This window comes from Scomber japonicus, chromosome 7 (genome assembly GCF_027409825.1).
Source record: "Scomber japonicus isolate fScoJap1 chromosome 7, fScoJap1.pri, whole genome shotgun sequence".
Taxonomy (NCBI): domain Eukaryota; kingdom Metazoa; phylum Chordata; class Actinopteri; order Scombriformes; family Scombridae; genus Scomber; species Scomber japonicus.
Window position 1 is genome coordinate 26,976,238 of NC_070584.1, and position 15,291 is coordinate 26,991,528.

At 37.9% G+C, this 15,291-nt stretch overlaps 1 protein-coding gene across 1 annotated transcript in view; it reads right to left on the reverse strand.

Moving 5' to 3' along the window:
* The window catches only part of LOC128361321 (ephrin type-B receptor 1-like), a 91,145-nt gene that overhangs the window by 35,035 nt on the left and 40,819 nt on the right, over window positions 1-15,291 (reverse strand). Inside the window, exons 6-9 of the mRNA XM_053321736.1 lie at window positions 12,391-12,546; window positions 7,189-7,451; window positions 3,287-3,362; window positions 1,486-1,610 (exon numbers count right to left, since the gene is read on the reverse strand). Of these exons, the coding sequence (XP_053177711.1) occupies window positions 1,486-1,610; window positions 3,287-3,362; window positions 7,189-7,451; window positions 12,391-12,546 (620 nt within the window). The remainder of the gene's footprint in view (window positions 1-1,485; window positions 1,611-3,286; window positions 3,363-7,188; window positions 7,452-12,390; window positions 12,547-15,291) is intronic.

Below are 15,291 nucleotides of genomic sequence, written 5' to 3' on the forward strand. Positions count from 1 at the left end.
TGTTTTTTTAGCTTTTATAAGCTAAAAAAACTGTATTGTGCACGTATTTTATATGCTTGTCATATTATGTCCATATGTATTTTTAATTCCCTCATTCTTTGAATAATGTGCATGAAAAAAATGCATTGACTAAATGAAATGCAGTTGTTTGTCCTCATTCACCTACAGTATTGTTCTCTTGTTTATTAGGTTATTTTTCTTTAGGTATATTTCCAGACAGAAATATCTCAACAAATTTAGGATGGATTGAACTTTTGGGCAAACGTTCATGGCCCCCAGAGGATGAATCCTACAGACTTTTAGGATATTTTGACTTTACCTGTAGCGTCACCAGCAGGTTGACATTTGAGGTTCAGAGTGAAATTACTTAAAAACTGTTGAGTGGATTACAATGAATTTTACTGCTGACATTCCAGATCCCCTAACTTTTCTTCATCTCAGAGCTATCATTTGGTTCAAATTTCAAATTGTCCAACACTTTGTTTGTCTATCTTACAAGGTTTTTGTTTTTATAATGAGCATTTTCACATAGTCTGTAGACTGTAGACTGTGTCTCAAATCACATACTTCACTTTTTACACTATGTACTTACTTGTGTAGTGTGTGAGTTTCAACAGGGTGTTGTCTAAAATCAAATACAGCTGTTGCATTTAACAGAAATTATGATTAGCTAGTTAGCAAGCTAGCATTAGCATTTACGTTATCGTTTGGGGTACCAAATCATTGCAGACAGCTAGATTAACTCAATAAACATACTGCTGGCTTATATCTAACAACAATATAGTGGTGCTTAGTGCAAAAAACCCCCCACAAATACAAAAACAAAATGAAAAGTGGTCCCTTCCATTCCGCTGCGAATGGTGACCATTGACGGCAAGAAGTGCCCATAGTTTAGCACTCAACCTTTTGCACTTATACTCTCCAACTTTGAAATCCAATCCAGGTTTGTAATAAAAATTGTATCATTTCATCCTATTTAATGTATGTATGATGAAATTGTTACATGAGCAATGACTATGACATATTGCCCTTATTTTCTTTTCGTCCTTTTCCTTGGGTCGTTTTTTTACTTCATCAAATTATCTGAATGTCAGTTCGTAGGTTTTCTCAAGGTGTTCCATTCACCAACTCACCATTTGTAGTCCTCTGATTGGCTAATTTATCAAACATCTACATTACGTATATTTAACAACCTGTTGTGATGCTTGTCCATTTAACTACTGAATGTTGCATGGACTGAATCGTATTTTCCTACAGTAAATGAGAAAGCATGAGCAAATTGTTTCACTTTCACTGAAGCTAGTTTAAGCTGAGGTATTTAAGAAACAGCGAGAATGTTGCTGCCCTTCAGTAATACTCCTGATAATAGATGACTTAGGTGTAGTTGATATTGATTTGCCTGTTATATTGACTCTAATGGATTACTGGCTGTGAACATAACAAAAACCACACAGACACACACGGACATTTGTCATCCCACTCTACCTTGTCATAGTATCGTATCTCATAGTCGAGGATAATTCCGTTGGGCTGCTCGGGTTGTGGCCATGACAACGAGAAACTGCGGCTTGTTGAGCTCACTTGGTGCATTATGGGAACTACTGAGGGAGCTGTTAAAAACACACACACATGCGCACACAGGTAAACACAATCAATTAGGCAGTTAAAGGATTTGCTAGCATGCTTAAACATCATAAATATGGAAAAAAAGGGTGTAATGTAATGACATATTGCCAAGGACTATTTACACCCAAAGGAGGAAAATCTTTCCTCACCCAGGCTCATGAAAACAAATTACTACACTTGTCACTGATGGAGCAACAAGAGTTATGTCTGCAATGCATTTTTACCATAATTCTAGGATCCAGAAGCTGCTGGCAATAATGCATTTCATGGTTTTGCTTCTGTGATCTTTTTATGAGATGATTTTCATCACATTTACACTTTTCTTGATAGTGAACAGTGAAGAGAGGACAGAATCAGGAAAGAGAAATTGATAATACCAATACCCCGCCTTCTAAGTGTGCAGGAGAGAACCTACAGTGGACCCAAAACTCACAGAAAAATGCACAAGGCACTATAAGATTGGCCAGTATTTGATTTGTTTGTTCTGGGATATTGTAAAAACATGGTAGTGGTGCACCATGGTAGGCTCCATGGAAGGACCTGCTCTGAAAATACAATGATTCATATATTCAGGTGATACACTGATGAAAACATGAATATTCCAAAGTGTGTTCTGCTAGATGCCACTAAATACTACACACTGCACCTTCAATGTGCCCTCTCAAAATAATAATTCAAATTGTTTCACTGGTTTTATGGTTATCTTGTCTGAAACCATTATAAGTATAGTATGCACAGTATGCATCTTACACTGCTGAGTCATCATGTGGCTGCCATAATCCTCAGTAAATGCTGTGATTCCCCCATGAGTCAAATACCTCTTCTGTCATCGTAATTTTACAGCTTGAACGAGCTGTCACCTGAAAGCCTCGCAGCACTTTTTAATATTCCTACAACTGACATTTTACAGACTTCTATATATGTTGAGTGAGTTTCAAATCCTTGGGTCCCGTGAAATGTTCTCGAAACCCCATTGCATAATTTTAAAAACCCCTCGCGTAGTCAAGCTAAAAATAAATCAGTTCTTGTTGAGTCCTAAAAGATTTCGGGGATAAGGGAGGTTTGCATCCGGCAGCAGTTACAAATGCGCTCAGAAAGCGGCAGGGTGACAATGGATCATGTTTTGATTACGAATGAGCCTGGGTTGCCGTCAACGAGGTAAATGATGTGTTTTCCATCAGAGGAAAGCGGCTTTTAACTCTAAATTTGGGTAGCGGTGGAAATATCGCTTGTGTCTGTCTCTATAAAGTATTGATGGAGCAGTAACTCAGCTCACTTTATAGTCTGTAAGAATTACACTGTCAGAGACTGAGTGAGGGGGACAGAGAAGAGGGCAGGGAGAGCGGATAAAGGCTAGAAAAAGAGAATAGAGGGAGAGGCAGGGGGAAAGAGGAAAACAGGATGAAAGCTGTGGATGTGCAGGAAAGACAGAGAAGGGGGAAGAGAAGGGAATAGAGAGGGAGAGAGATGACAAGCTTATAACATGTTTTATGAATTAAAAGGCTGTAGCTCAATTTCCTTTATCCCCCTAGCCATCCCTCCCTCACATAATCCAGTGTGCCCCAGGGTATGCTTTACACACACATACACAGATGGTTGTACAGACACACACACACACACACGCTGACACATGCACACAGCATTTGCACTCCCTACTCACCAGCCTGATTGGTTGTAATGTTGATTGACAGTTGCTGGGCGGGATACGGGCTCTTGTTGGAGACTCCGTTGATTGCCTGCAGAATATGAAGTGCAATGGTCAGTAATTCCGCTTTAAAGACATTAACAGTGATTTAAACTGACCGTTCGCTGTGCCCCACCTCCCCTTGGTTACTGTTGCTATGCCTGTCAAGTTGTCCAATCTTAAAAAGCACATGTGCAGCTTACAATGATAATGCCGACAGATTTACCACTTAAAATAGGAGCTTGATTTTAGTCAAAGGCAGACGAACGCAGGCTTCTTGTTGATTTTTTAAAATCACCTGTACAATAGCTTGTTAGCTAATTAAGCTAACATTTAGCTCCATGAGTTGGTTAAATATGCAGTCACATGCTGGCTGTTTAATGTTTCCAGCTGTTTTAAAATGAGAACCCTGTAAGAGGGTACTGGAAATTATGTATATAAACGACTAAATTGTTCTCCCAATTATGTTGTGTTGGCTATTGCTGGCTGAATCATGTTGACAGGCAAAAAGTGTTGTTGTTTGTTTTCAATAATGAAAGCGCTACATTTGCAGATGCACACAGTACATATCAATATGAAAAGCTGGGGTTTGCATCCTGAGTGCTGCGTGTGGTTAGGTTTAGACATCAAATGCACTTTGGTAAAAAGTAAGAGAAAGATTGTGGTTTCGGTTAAATGTTAATAAGCATATTGTGCTTTTAGTAACAGCTGTTAAATATAGCTATCAGTGGTCATTGTAGTGCAAGATTGGGTATTTTGGCATACAAACTATTGAATAACATGTCACTGAAAAATATCAATATTTTTGCAACTAGCCAAATACATAAATCAACCAAATCAACATTTTCACAAGTAACACACATAATTCTAGTCGACAAGAGAAGAAGAAGTACTTTATTGATCCCTGTGGGAAAATTGATCTTCTGCTTTTGACCCATCCTATACACAAACAATAGGAGCAGCGAGCAGCCGCAGCATAGCGCCAAGGGACCAACTAATAACCTCTTAAACACACATATTTGATGGTGGGAGGAAACTGGAGCACCCGGCAGAAACACTTAAGGCTAGTTAACTCTAGTATGACAGATATGATGCGACTCGGAAAAAAACATTTTTTAAGTGTAAACTTTCACAAATTGAGTAAAGAGCAGGTCATAGCTGCTAACATCACCGTAAACTCTGACATGTAACTCCATTAAATGATTTAGTATGAAATGCTCTTCCTCGTTATGTTACAACTATAGGTAGTACACACAGTTAAATCCATTCACCACGTGAGTTTTACTATTTTTTATTTTATTTTATTTTAGAAGGGCTAAAGAAATACACAACTCTACAAACTCTTTAAATACAGTTTAGATCATAACAACCATTATTTTAGCTAACGGTCAGTGAAACTGCAATCAGCATCAGTGACATGGTTTTAATTTCAGTGTGGAAGTCTTTCCCATCTCATCGTCCAAAGACACAATTAACTGGCTCAAGCCTAATTATCTGCTGAATATTGTTATGGGCTTAGTTCATCATTTAGAGAGTCAAAAGTGTCTTCAGTGTTAAATTACAAAATCATTAAAGGTGTGGTCTTTAATGAAGCTACCCTGATGGCTTAATCAAACATCTGTATTGTTTTGGTTTTTTTTGTATTTTGTGTTTTTCCTCGACTTGTGTTTTAGACTGTAAAAAAAGTTGTTCATGCCAAAATATAAATAAGACATTTCATAAGTCACTATTTCAAAATCCACTGATAGTTTTATCAGCAAAAACATTTGCTTTGCGAGCAAGTGCACGTCGACAGATGATATATGACATTGATGCCAGCCATCATTTTCTTCTCTTGTATCTCATTTTTGAATTAAAACAAACACACCATGGATATCTTAATGGATATTCATCTGTTTCTTTGAAGTTGATTTACTTTGGTAAACAAGTCAAATTAAAATCAATATTTTTACAATCAACATTTTCATAATCAGGCCATGAGTCATTTATTCATTCGTCATTATTGATCCACCCGCTCCACAACAGTCAGCTTGAAAATTGATTAACTCAGTAACAAAGTACATCTAGATACAGATTATGTCAGAGAGTCCTAGAAAAAAGAAGAAAAAAAACATCTCTTATAAAAAGAATCACTGAATTTATTCATTTTCAGGGTTTTCAGCTTCTATAGAGCTAAAAAAAAAAATAGTTGGCCACATTTATATTACATGAGATTTCAATATCAAGGACTGCCTAAATGAGGAAAGCGAAGTCATTTGCTCCATTTCCTAAATAATTACCATGCAGGTGACCTTGATGCAAGCACTCAACCCTGACGATATACCGGGGCCATGATAGAAGATTGAAAGTTCAACTCACATTATGGATATCGCCATGGCCTTGTGGTTAGAGAGAACACGATATAACTGCAGAATGTGTCTAAAAGCCTCAATGTCAGCAAGTGTCTATGTAACTAAAGTATCCTTGAGCATCAAACTGAATATCTGGCAGCTATTTGCATATTAAAACAAGGGTTGAAAAGACACTAAGGTTGTTTCTGAAGTGAGCAACAAGTAATATCTGCAACTTTCTATTTTACATTATGCAACTTTATAAAAGTTACATTTCAGAGCATCTTCAACACTTTCTAACTAGTAGCATAAATAAAGTAAAGGAAAATCTATTTTTTTATCACCTTCAGGTTTAAAAGATGGCTATCAACAGTTTATTACCTGCTCCTTTGTAGACAATGCTGAAATCATCTTGACTCAGCGACTCTGAGTAATGGCAGAGTTGCTACATCAATAAATTGCTAAATACTGCACTCAGGGCAGAGCTTAAAGCTATAAAGAGCCGACACCCTAAATCATATGAATGTAGCCGGCTATGTTTTGAAGAAGCTATAAACATAGAGATCAACAGGAAAGAAGTGGATTATGCTGCAAGAAACATTTGAAAAGTTCAAGATTTTTAAAACTTTGAATCTTTTGGTTTTGCTGTGTTATTCATATGTTGTCTTTTGGGTCACTGGATTTGACTCACTTATGTTATTTTTCATATCTTTGAAGGACTTTCTTGCATTCTTAGTTAGCTTGTGAAGTTGTGTACTTGAGTCTTGTATTCTGGGACAGTTGATTTATGCTGGGTTGTTATTGAGAGGTGTTGTGTTTTACGTCCTCCTCCTCCTCCAACCTGCCATGCATCTTCCTCCTTAGCCCTATACCCTGCTCCTCGTGTCTTCCCAGCGTATCAGCTCCCAGCCTGTCCTTGTCTTGTGCCACCTGTTACTTATTGTCTGATAAGTTTGGTTTGTATTTAAGTCCAGTTTTCATTTTAGTCTTTGTCCAGTCATCTGTTCTGTTTCATTCAGCCTGTTCTGTTATGCCTCGTATTAAACTATTTCACCTCAGCCAGTTTCTGCTCTTCGCTTGCCAGTCACAGTAATAAAGGAAGTTTTCTTTAGCCCTACTTCTGGTCTCTGCATTTGAGTCCTCCTGCTTTGCAAGCTGGGACACAATGTTTCTGTTTCTGAGTAGATCGTAACAGTTATTTGAATACAAACCTGACTGCAGCTGCTTTTCTCCACAAAGGAACAAGCTACAAACTTCTCAAAGCCACCTTTCAGGCCTAGTAGTAGGTGTTTAAAACTAAAATATACATTTTCACTTACACTGAACAGCATGCATGCTAAACAAAATACAATAAAAGTTTTATTTAAAGGCGCCTTTCAAAGCACTCAGGGACACCTTACAAGGCACATATAACACAACAGCAGTACATCAAACAATATAAATCAGGTAACATTTAGTGCAAAGATAAAGAATAAATATGAATGTGACTACAAAGTGCATTAGTACAATAAATAAACAAGAATGCCATCCCTCTCTCAAGGTACTAACCTGTATGTCGAAGGTGTAGGATGTGTGGGCCCGCAGCTTGCTGATCTCCACTCTTGTTTCCTTTAACCCCCGTTTCCCAGGAACATACACTACACTGTCGTCACAGGGCTGACACGCCCGTCTCTCACTGCTGTGGCACCGATGACACAAGACATTATAGGAGAGGTCTTCACGGTGCCCAGTGTCGCGTGGAGAGTGCCACTCAAGCAGCAATGATGTCTGGTTGACGAGTGACACCAGGTTGCGAGGAGCTGAAGGGACACCTACAGAAAGAAATGACAGAAGGTCAAAAAGGGATTGAAACAGAAAATACATGCTTCAGTCTGCCCGTTATTAACTCTGTAACTGGCCATACAAATGCAGTATTAACCAGATTCAGATTAGTCTGTCAATTAAAATCAAATTACTGCTCCACACCTGGATGCAATCAGACTTCATTATGGTAAGCACTAGTGGTGGTGAGAACATAATTTATGTTTTTAATAAGTGGTGCTGACTAATGGCTTACATATGAATATTTTTTATTATCATAATAGGCCTGTCTTTTCAAACACTAACCAAATGATGGTCGTATAAGAAGAGCTTCTCTGTGCAATACAATGCAGTAAGCCATGCACTGGAAAAGTTTTCATGAATGTCAGTTTGTAATAGCAGTGATGTAAAAATAATGTAATAATGTAATAATGTAAAAAAAACAAAAAAAAACTTCAACATCTTTTAGTTGGTTAACAAAACTGTGAACATTAACCTGGTTCTGATTGTCTTCAGTGCTCGTAAACCTAATAACTTCAGAGTTTGGACTGCTAGTCAAAAAATATAAGCAATTTAATGAGTCATCTTGGGCTTTGGGATGTCATGATGTATATTTTCCCAATTTTCTGGAATTTTATAATTTACTGAGTAATCAGGAAAATGATCAGCAGATGAATTCATAATGAAACTAATCACTATTTGCAGAGCTGTTTTCCATACAAAAGATTGAGGTGAATCTGAAGAAGATGGATATTTCTGACACCTATAGAGGCTGCAAGTGAAAAAAGATCTTTATGTCTCATCCTATCTTGGGTATTTGAGGAGACAGAAAACAAAAAAAAGAATAAAATCTTGGAAACTTGGATTTACTTGGATGGTCTCACATTGTCATTCCAATATAGTTGACACTTATGTAGGATTCTGGGCTCCAGCAAACACCGTCTGTCTGTTATAGCCAGTAGGTGATCTAACAGCTCAACATCAAGCAGAGAAGAAGTGTCTCTTTGTCTTAGGATTGCTGCAGTAGTCGGTGTTACTGGTGTTATACGGTGTTCGGCCATACGCCGATTACATTACTTGCTCACCATCCCCACTGTCATTTTGCTTCCATCCGTGCTTGCAGCAGAGTCACAGATCTAACAGTCTAGCATTAAAGCAATCTACTGATGTTGAGCATCATTTCATCTTGTAAAATTACCAGTAACACCAGTTGTGTCATGAGTTTATTAACCGGTGGGAACTTTTCCTCACTGTAGCATCCCTTCTTTGTCTGTCATTCTGCAGTCTGTCAGTCAGTCAGATTCTCTCTTGCTGTCAGCTCATCTCTTTGATCTGAAGAGAAACTTGGGTTTTTTTGGGTGTTAAAGTGAGTCGTGATGACACACCCAGACTTTTCACAAGGTGCACTTCTCCTCGCCTATTCACACACATCACAGACACCATGACATACACAGACACACTCAAATGACATGTTGAAACAAAAACAGTTGATGAATTTGATATTCAAACCTTGGCATATGTTGAATCACAGTCATGAGAAATATGTGTGGCAGCCCTGTGGAATATATGTATGTGTGTTTACATGTACAGGCACACAGAGACACCCACACTACTGAATCAAAGTGTTAGCAGTCTGTGGGGGGGCTGAAAATTTAAGTAGCGCCATCTTATAAACATTGCTTCTGACAGGGAGGGCCCATCAGAAACTATGCATTCATAATTATATGCACAGAGGACACATGCAGAGTGTTGGTACAGCTGTTTACTCAATTTAAATTTTAGCACAACTACTTTTACACTGTTAAACACTCACTGAGTTCACAGCAAAGACACATTCGCAGTCACAAACGAAAAGACACCATTTTGAAAGAGACACAGTCTGTACTGCAGCCTTCAGCCACATCCTATTCTTTGTTCAGTGTTTTGTAAGTGGCTTCCACAGTATCAGTCTGACCTATAAATAAAAAATACAAAAACCCACACAGTTGCATACAGTACACATACCCACCTCCTCCACACCTATGCAGCCCATGGCATGCTGAGGGAATGATTTTCTGTCAGGTACCGATCCACACACCACGCACTCACTCTTCCATTTCACTCATCTCCTTTTATATCTGATTGAGTTTATAGAAAATATAAAGAAAACTGAAGCGCCTTCCTACATTGAAGTTCTATCCCTCAGATTTCAGAGTTCTCCTTTTTTGTCATTGCGGTTGTGTTTTGGGCAAAAAAAATACATGTAACATTCATTTGTTTTCACCCTTGAATTGAAAGCACCAAGGTAATTCACAGAGCTGTGTAGGCTGAGTAGGTTGACACCTGACACTTTTTCCACTGGGAAAGTTGATTTTTCTTCTATCAGCATCAATTTGAGAGTGTGCTGTCATTGTTGGGGTGAGGCCTTTCATGTGCTTTCACTGTTGTCAGAACAGGGTGACAGCATAAATTGTTCCATAACCACTCTGTCAAAATCATTTTTTAACGTTTATTTTGAGATTACCTATATAATACTGTATAATGCAGTAGATGATGAGTGATGACACACTTTGCAAGAAAAGAAGAATAACAATAATCTCAAATGCTGCATGCTGCCACATGTAGCCTCAATGATTTGAGATTTTAGTTTAAGACGTGAAATCCATGAGTTTTAATCCTCCTGAACTATCTTTGGGTGACAAATCACTATATTTTTGCTTCTATGGATGTTTTAATTGATCACAACATCACTACACGAGAAAACCATCGACTATGCATCTTTCATACCTAACCTGTTTGGTGCGATTTGGATGAACTCTTGTGTGTTTGCTTGTTCGGTTCATTTAATTTAAGCTGGTGTTGAAGCTGTCAAACTGGTGCAGATGAACAACTGGGTCAACATCACCTGAAAAATAGCATCACTGTCTGCTTCCAAGTGGACTAGGTCCATCTGCAGATTGTGAACTCTCAAGAATGTAATCTGTGTACACTATGTTTGGGCTATATTTACGCTAGCTCATCTGGGAGCCATGGTAACACATATGTGTGTCATTAGGTGAGCGCAGGGATGTAACTCTATATAGCATAAAATTAAAACTCAAGAATATATGCAGTATCAGTGTCCTACTCTCTCTATTTTATGTTTGAAGTTCCTCATTAAAACGTGGAAGAAACCTAACAGAACCAGACCGTTACTTACCACTCTTAAATGTTAGGGTAGTCTACAAGACACCTTATTTTTGTACTGTTTCTATCTATTTCTATCCATCACTAGTCATGCCATATGAGGATTACATTAAATGGGAGATAAAATAATTAAACTGTGCAGCTTATAGACTTTGAAAATTTGACCGGAGTGAATAGTCACACAATCATTTCGCGAGGGTTGTGATTTCCCCAAAAAATATATGCTGACTTTCACAATGTAAGTCTATGGGGAAAAATATTTTTGGGCCCAATAGCATCATGGAATTGACCCGGAAGTTGTAGGTGTAGGCTACAGTTTGACCTCTGCATCAAATTGGCTTCATAGCCCCGAAGCTGTTCTGGGGGTTTGGGAAACAGATTGTAACTAAAAGGCAAGAATTCATTATTTTCTTCCTCGGTCTAGAGTCTAGAGTCTAGAGTCTAGACCAACTGAACTTAACTACAGGTAAGAAATCAACCTGAATGTGTTCTACTGGACAAAGTACCATTATATCATTTACTGTGTTTTTTAAACTAGTAGTTTGTAGTTTTCTGTTGCATTTTTCTCCTTCTTTGCTTCCTTTCATTTATTTATTTATTTATTTTTCACAATAGTTCAATCGAGCCAAAAGGTATCACTAAAAGCCACTTGAGAACGTTCACTATGCTCATTGGTGTTTACAAGATATGTTTAGTTCTGACTTGTTCGCCTTGTAGGGTTAGGGTTAGGGTTAGACATTATTGTCAGACATTATTGTCATTTGAAAATCATTTTATACCACTGATATAATAATAATATAATAGCATAATAATGTAAGGGGGTAGGATTGGAGAGTGGACTGCCTCTTGGTGTGATTTGTTTGGGCAGATCTGAAAACAGTAATAGTATAGGTGCGGACTAACCAGAGTCTGAGTTAAAGTTAAATTATGGGTGTGAAAACACCCTTAGTGAATCATGGGAGATATTCCATATATAAAACTGGTAGACGGAGGTGAAAACCAGCATGCTGAAGGACATGTAAAATACAGCTTATAAAATGGTCCCCAATAATCACTACAATGATTCATTCGACCCAGCTGGGACAAAATATCAGTTTCCTTTTATATATTTCTCTATCAGATTGTTGTAAGTTCACCTCTGAATAACAATGAAATAAAGAGCGGTCTGTGAATGAACTGAAGCTTTTTAAGCCTCCAAAAACATGCTGTTGTATCCAGGTCAGGTGCATGGGGTGAATAACACACATATATATATGCCTACAGATAGTGCACACACACTAATACACACACTTTCGCAATTTGAGACTAGCTACAGACACAGTCCAAAATGATTCATGTCTCAACCTACTTACACCATCTCTCTGTGGAACTGAGAGGGAATGTTTTTCAAACTCTGCGCCTCGTCTTGCATAGCAATATAGCCTCCTCAACACACTAAACACATAGTCACTTCAATGGAAAGCCTGAGGAATGTGGCAGTGTTATTACTTACAGCTCCCCAAATCCCTAACCAAAGATGGGAAACATTGCAGCACGCTCGTCGTCGAATGAGGTGCATAAAATTAGAGTTGGAATGATAAATCAAAGCAGATGTTGGCCTTTAATTTAATGATGAGTTATGTGACTTTCAGTGTCAAATATGAATCCAGTCCAAAAATACTGGTTTGCATCAGACTTCAGAAACCTGTATCGGTCACACTGCGGCATAATCACATAATCATAAGCTACTCAAAGGTTTATTTTTGTTTGTGTGTGTGTGTGTTTGTTTGACGGAGACTGACTCACTGGTGCACACGTCCTCCGGTTTGTCCATGTCACCACGGTAATAGCCATTCCGACAACCACAGAGGGTGGCGGCCTCGATGGTGGATCGGCTGTTGAGGGGACATTGCTGACATAATCCTGCCCCCTGAGAGGATTTAAAGGTGCCTTGAGGACAAGCTGTAAAGAAAGAGAAAGATGGAAAAAAAACACGTAAAAAGAAAAATAATACACAATTCTTTCTCTTGAACACGAACGGAAGTCAACAAATATGTTTTGTTGAGACTTAGTTGTGTAACGCTTCTAAGCCTTTTGTTTGTCTTGATTGTAAGACATTTGGTAAACTTTGTTTAAGAGAGATGCTGTACTGGTAGGGTTATTATATAGTTGACAAAGCACAGAGGGGGATTTTTGTGGATCATATTATCTTGTTGACTTATCTGAACAAGATACACAAAAACACTTTGTGTAGGCCCACAAAATCAGCGTTACACTGATTATCTGTGGTGTTGATTATAGTTTCATATTTCTGGCTTCCCTATCTGGGTCAGAGTCGTTTCTGTCCATAAATATCAACTCTATTATAATTTATGGCATGAATCACATATATGAATTCTTAAAGATGATGTCCTACTTTTTCCAACTTTTATCCATTTAGGGATGGCTCCTGCTGAGCATACAGTACATTCTTGTTATTCAGCTTGCAGACATGCAGTTTCATTATTTGCACTGCGGTCTGCCTGGAACCAGGCTGGTTGTGTAATGGAGGTCAGAGCCAGTGTGGATCGGACTCTTACAGAAGCTGCAGAAGCTTCTATAGTGAATTCAAGTTTATGTCTATCTGCCATCCACAGATTTTAGGCTGTATGAAAGCTCTCCCCTTCAGTTGAATGCTAAGAGCTGTCTGAAGGAGACAGGACAGGTCCATCTATAGCCTCACAGTAATAACACATGCCTGAGCCTTTGTAGCTACCTTCACTCATTACCCAAAATGTTTAATATATTACAAAATAACTTCTGCACTTTTGCACACATCAAACACAGAGTCATTTACCATTCTTTGTTGTCACAGCTCTGCAGTTCAACCAGTTCAATCATCAGAAACATTTGAAATGAAAAGCATTGAATGTGTACACTTCACACAGTTTCATGACAAAAAAGTGTTATATAAAACTAATTCTCACTCCTCTACATTGCTCTACTCTTTCCAGGCTGCAATGTTTGACATTGAACTTTTAATTGCAATAAAGGTCTGAACATTTTGTCATAGACCAGAATAATTGCTGTAACTGCTAAATGTAAAATCAGTATATATTCCTCTGGCTCTTTGAACAAAAGTGTTAGTAAAAGAACGACAGCTGAATTCTAGTTACATTTCTATCACCTCCAAAGATTTTAAGCTTTGTACACAGACAGGTCTGCCCAACTCTGTGTATTTGCTAAGGATGGCTCAGTACAATACAGTACATGTAGCACCATGTAGCACTCTTGACAAAACATTCAGAGCACCTGTCATAATGTTCTTCATGTTTCAGTGTAGAGTATAGTGTAGGCTACTTCTAAATTATTTGTGGGTTGTATGTTAACTAGCTAGTTCAAGATATTATGAGAGTAGCTCAGCCATTAAATGTTTCCAACCCGGTGCAGCAATTCAGTCCTTCAACGCTCACATTTATGCAAAAACACTGCCAACATGGCATTTCAATGGCTTTCAAAAGCTAGTGAATGTACAAAATGATGGTTTCACATTTACATAACAAAATCACATTGACTTAACAGTTTTCTTTTTTGACCCTGTACCTGTAAGATTTTTATTTGGACTCTGCCGTCTGTCAGACTTGTTAAACACACAATATCATGTGAAATTAAGAGAAAATTGCATCCCAAAAGCACGCCTGTTTCATATTCACCCACATGATTTGATAAGTGCCTTTTTGATGAGGGCCCAACACATTCTGACTTACGACTATAAGTTGAAAAAAAAAATAGCTAAAACAGAAAACAGAAAGGTGTGAAATGAGAGATAAGACTGAACCACAGGCTCTGCCAAAAGACTGAAAAAAAACAAAAAACAAATGAGGTTTTTAATGTTACTCTTTTTTTACCGTTCTGATTTATCATTAGCACTTTGCTTTCTTTCCTTCGCTGTAATGAAAGTTCACTTTATCTTCAAGATGATTTAGATGCTGTAAGACCAAAAATGCAAATGTTACATAGATTTATGGTGGAAGACAGATGAGCATTGCATAATCAGGCTTTTAAGGAGCCCATACAAACTGGAGTCCAAATAATAACATGAATTGAGCGAAATAAGTACATGTCAGCAAGTTAAGAGCTTCAGGCTGTCACTTAATCAAACGTGGAAGGGTTTAAGGGTCAGTGAGATTTAGTTCAAGGGTGGTAGAGTTAATAAACAGAGGACACAAATAAGGATTCGAGAGAAAGAGAAAAGAGAAAGAAACAGGAGATAATGTTGGTTTTATTTTCCTCTCTTAATAATACTGTATTTCTGTAGCACTGCTTTATAGTTTCTCTCCCCTGAAATATTATAATTCTTGGTTTTGCAGAGACTTTAATTTCTAAAATGATTTACAGTGAAAGACATTGTTATTTGCCCCTGTGTTTTATATACATACTGTACCAGTGTACATGATCAGATAGCATATTCCAATACAATATATATATCATATTGCAGGAGTTGATGTTTGTTTGTCTGCAGCAAAAGGTAACTGCTTTATCACATAGAAGTTATGTAACATCAGCAAAGGCACTGTTGCAGGACCTAAATGTCTTTTCCTTACTATGTTAACTAGAGAGGGGACGTTAATACTGTACTTTCGGCCCTCAATTCATTCTATTTCAATCTTAAAGGATATGGCTTGGCATTGTATATATTTTCCTTTATCAACATACTTAAAAAACCTC